The following is a 4,884-nucleotide window of genomic DNA, read 5'->3' on the forward strand; positions in this document are numbered from 1 at the left end:
TGTGTGTGTGTGTGTGTGTGTGTGTGTGTGTGTGTGTGTGTGTGTGTACGTGAGTGGGTATAGGGATTTAAGTCTTGGCCTCACAGTGTTCATCATGGTTGTGTTTTTGGAGACTTGAGTTTCCAGAGGTCCTTGTCTCCCCGCTCTGCCTGTCTATGTCTGGCAGGTTACAGGGATGTAAAGTCCCCTCTTCTTTTGCACTGACCTAAGCCCTCTCCTCTTTCTCCTTGCTAGCCAACTGGACACAGCCCTTCAGTGCTGCAAACACAAACAAGAGCTTCCCGTTCCTCCTGAGCAAGGGCGGCACTGTGCGCGTCCCCATGATGCACCAGACGGAGTTGTTTGCTTTCGGAGTGGACAGAGAGCTGGGCTGCACCGTGCTGCAGATGGACTACAGGGGTGATGCCGTGGCTTTCTTCGTCCTCCCGGGCAAGGGCAGGGGCAAGATGTGGCAGCTGGAGAAGAGTCTGTCAGCCAGGAGGCTGAGAAAGTGGAGCCTCTCCCTCCAGAAAAGGTGGGCACCGCTGTCGCTTTGCTAGGAGCTGTTCGTCCAAAGATGGGTTGGTGGAGGGCGGGAACGTGTTAGCAGCCATTCAGGTGTAAGTCCCCTGTGCCTCTACTGCCTGTACTGTGAGTGTGGTAATGTGTGCACGCAGCACCACACAATGTCGCCATCACCTGGTACAACAGTGTCATCATCTTCTTCCCTCTCCCCAGATGGAAACAGGCTCCTTGAGGGTGAGTGGATGTGTTAGTTACTTTTCTGTCGCTGTGACAAAACGCCATGACCAAAGGCAACTTGAGCAAGAAAGAACACTTTGACTTAAGGTTGCAGAGGGATAAGGGTCCATCTTGGTGGGGAGCCACGGCAGGCAGCAAGTGTTAGGCATGGCGACAGGAGCAGGGTGCTCAGGGATAATGTCTTCAACCATAAGCATGAAGTCCACTCTCTGCTCACCCATCAATCACCACAGAGAACCACCCTTAGTAATCCAGCTCTTCCTCCCCTTGAGCCTCACAAAAGGAAACCCCAAACAGTAATTGGAGCCTTTGGGTAGCCCCTCTCGTGGGACCCACTACCAATCACAGTAGGGGCAAAGCTTTAAATGCTCAAAGCCCACCCCACAGTGATGTATTTCCTCCAGCCAGGCTGTACTTCCTGATAAACTTTCCAAGCACACCGCCAACTCCCCAAGTGTTCCGATGTCTGTGCCTGTGGAGGACATTTCTCACTCATACCACCACAGTGAATCACCCAAGGCTGCACACAAGAAGATGTTATATCTAAGGAGAGAGTTCACTCCAGAAGGCAAGGTGCTATTGAGTTCCATGAGATTAGTTTTGTGCAAGCAAGCAAGCAAGCAAGCAAGCAAGCAAGCAAGCAGGCAAGCAAGCCAACCAAACGAAGTCCTGGTGCTCACTTGTAGAATGAAGGTCACAGTGTCACTGCATCTCTGAAGTAAGAGGTTGCTGAAGCAGCCTTACTATTTAGAAAGTGGTAGGGAGTGACCGGGAGGTAGGAAATGCCTAATAAACTCCAGGGTACAGCAATGTTGTTAGCTCTGTAGATGCTATAGAGAGTATGAGGATATTAATCCAATGATTCAGGAGATTATTTCTTTCGTGTCTCTTTGCATGATTTCCTTGACATCTTCATCATCCCCAGAGATGGACTTGCTCGGGTAGTAGGCTCATGAACATAGCAGTCTGGTGTTTTGGGGGACACCTCTGGAAAGTCACTAGCAGTGCTAGGGAAAGCAGGCTCTTCAAAAATGCCACATGAAAGCAGAGATGGAGATATCCTAACCCCATCTTTTCCCTTTCCATTCTCCGTAGGTGGATCAAAGTGTTCATCCCCAAATTTTCCATTTCTGCTTCCTACAACCTGGAAAATATCCTCCCCAAAATGGGGATCCGAGATGCCTTTAACGCAAACGCTGACTTTTCCGGGATTACAAAGACACACTTCCTGCAGGTTTCTAAAGTGAGTGGATGGGGATGTTTGTAAGACAGTCCATGCCGGAAGAGACAGCTAACAAAGGGCTCTCATCTTCCTGAGAAGGTGGCAGGCTGTGGAGGGGGAAGTGTTTACTGGCTAAAGGAAAAGCCAAGCCTCAAGGCTGCCAGGCCTGGGCCATTACAATCTGACTCTGGGACACTCATAATTCTTCTTCAAGCAAATAATCTGGGCTTCTTTGAAAAGCAGGTCTGCTCCTAGCCAAGCGAAATCGTTGCCACACACCTGCAGGGGAAGAGCAGATGGGAGTCTAGCATCTCTTCCTTTCCAGCTACGAATGAATCCTCAGGCAGATGTTACGGCAGGCACAAAGGTGCCCTTTGTACCTGTAGATGTAGCATTTGTCCTGAAGGGGTCCGGATCTAAAAGTTGAGATTTTTTTTTTTTTTGGTCCTTTTGTGAGAAATTGTTGAATTCAGTTCCCACATGATATAGCAATTGTTGCGCCTGAAGTCCCTTAGCCTGGCATTACCATCGGGTGACCCATGTAGCCCAGTGCCCTGCAGAAAGCATCTTCATTTATTAGATCATCCGTCTAGTCCCTGTCTACATCCAAGTCCAAATTTACCAGGTTTTTGATCCTTGGTTTAATTCGTTGATTTGATAACGGACTGTGATGGTCAGGTATAGTTCTGAGGACATTTTTGTCATTTGTCCTCAGGGGAAAAAGGCTGAGAGGTTCCCCCATAGGATATGATGAGCCCAGTAGAGCTTTACCCAAGGGGAACACTCATGCACCTGGGAAAACGAATGCCTGTCCTCATAGGTGGTTCCCAGACCATGCTGTAGCTTGGCCATTGGTCTCAGGCTGGGAACCTCCTCCCCAGAAGAGAAAGCAGCATCACCCTTTGGTTGTGCCAGGTTCATGTCACAGCTTCTGAGGGAGCCACTGACACCTGTTCCCCCTCCCTCCTTACAGGCTGCTCACAAGGCTGTGCTGGACGTCAGTGAGGAGGGGACAGAAGCCGCAGCAGCTACCACCACCAAGCTTATAGTCCGCTCCCGGGACAACCCTTCCTCCATCATCTCCTTCAACCAGCCATTCCTGATTCTACTTCTGGAAAAAAGTACAAAATCTCTTCTCTTTCTAGGGAAAGTTGAAAATCCCCAGAAGATGTAGGTGGGGAGTGAACTATTGCCTGGTCTCACATTGATACTGCACAAGAAGTAAGGACTGTGTTGGAAGATGCTTTCCGGGTGACGCCAAGACCTGTTTCCTTGCTTGAGGCCCACTTGACCCCGACAGGAGTGCACTGGCCTCAAGGATAGAACTCTGGGGCTCAAGCCTCAAAGGGACAACAGAGCCTGGCCACCCTGCCAGTGTTTCCCCTCCCACCTGTTCTCCCACGCAGCCCTTTCCTGAACTGTGGCAGGGCAGGCAGAGCACCATTCCTCAGATCTCTAGGGAATGGTGACGCATAGAACTGAGCGTTACTTTGATCGCCGGCTTCCAGCGCTGCATTCAATAAACCTGAAATGTGAACTCAGTGGCCACACACCCTACCTCCCTCCATCACCGGGGCCCCAATGTGAACATGAGGGATTGCTCACCTCCGAGTGGCTTGTGACATTGTCATGGCTGCATGGATGCATTCTCTTATTTGCACGGTTCAGCCTATTGAACGCTTTAAGGACAGGGGCCCAGGCGTGCTGGGTCTAGATGGGAGAGAGAACATTCCATAGTGATGAAATGAGTCTGTGGATAAAGAGAATGGGACAAATCAGAGTAGGTGCCACAAAGGCTATGTAGGATGGTCAGGACACTCACAGGAGAGGCAAGAGAGTTCTTGTGGGATGAGCCAGCATTAGAGGGACATTTGGGTGGCCCTGTGGCTACAGCACTGTGTGTTGTAGCTGCTCGGGTAGACACTGGCACTCAAGTAAATGGAGAGAGGATGGCATAGGAATGGACACTGCCCAGGAAGACGACCTAAACAAGGTAAGGGATGAGAACACCAAACGCATGGGGTTTCCCAGGCAGGCGCATAGCAGGTGTCAGCGCGGTATGGGTTGTGAAAACCTCTTCAGTGCAGCCACCTTTCCAGCCCTATGACACAGCCCTCAAAGCTCTCAGCCTCTCCCTGGCTGTGGCTGTTTGTGGTGACAACAGTCTGGCACATCCTGAAAGACACCAAATGTCCTGGGCCCTCGAGGCAGAGGCAGATCCCCCGCACTCCTGCCGTCCCTTCTGCCCCCATTGCCACGTGTCCCATGTGGGCTCCTGGCCTCTTCATTTCTCAGCCCTGATGTGTCTCTGCAGCCTTCAGCTAAGCTGGGGTTCCTTATCTGGAGGCACTGGTACCCCGCTATCCCAAATGTGTCACCCAGGGACCCCATGCTGACTCTCCCATGCTCTGTTACATAGAAAGAAACAATGCTGGGGACTGCCACAGACTTTCAAAAGAAAGTCGGATGGCTTGCCCTCTGCTGGCCAGGAAGCAAAATGTAGGTTGGTTGAATGTTACCTATGAGGTGTGGATTGGAACAACTCAACACTATGGGCTGGCCGTGACTTCAAAATCATCAACTATGGAACGTCAAGAAAGACTAAGCCTGGCATGTGTGTCTCACCAAGATGACTAACAATACTCTTCGGGCAGATGTAGCTAATAGAGGCCAGGCAACAACATTTCCAAAGGACATCTAAACAGTCACATTCTAGATTCCCAGTCCTGAACCCAGAGCGCCAGGCCCTGGGCTGTTCATACACTTCCAGAGGCATGTGTCCGATGTTTCCTGCTGTGATGGTCAGGACTGATTGTCAGCCTGACAGAGAAGAGCTCCTGGGTCTGCCTGTGAGGGATTATGTAGATAAGGTCCATTCAGGTAGGAAGCCTTACCTGTAGAGGGGTGCCTTTCCTGCTGGA

At 50.8% G+C, this 4,884-nt stretch overlaps 1 protein-coding gene across 1 annotated transcript in view; it reads left to right on the forward strand.

The window, feature by feature from the left end:
• Nucleotides 1-3,137, forward strand: part of Serpina9 (serpin family A member 9) — an 8,617-nt gene extending 5,480 nt beyond the window's left edge. Inside the window, exons 2-4 of the mRNA XM_055592759.1 lie at nt 235-514; nt 1,837-1,984; nt 2,937-3,137. Of these exons, the coding sequence (XP_055448734.1) occupies nt 235-514; nt 1,837-1,984; nt 2,937-3,137 (629 nt within the window). The remainder of the gene's footprint in view (nt 1-234; nt 515-1,836; nt 1,985-2,936) is intronic.
• The last annotated feature ends 1,747 nt before the right edge of the window (nt 3,138-4,884 follow it).

The sequence above is a fragment of the Psammomys obesus genome, unplaced genomic scaffold, assembly GCF_907164565.1.
Source record: "Psammomys obesus unplaced genomic scaffold, mPsaObe1.curated_primary_1811, whole genome shotgun sequence".
Taxonomy (NCBI): domain Eukaryota; kingdom Metazoa; phylum Chordata; class Mammalia; order Rodentia; family Muridae; genus Psammomys; species Psammomys obesus.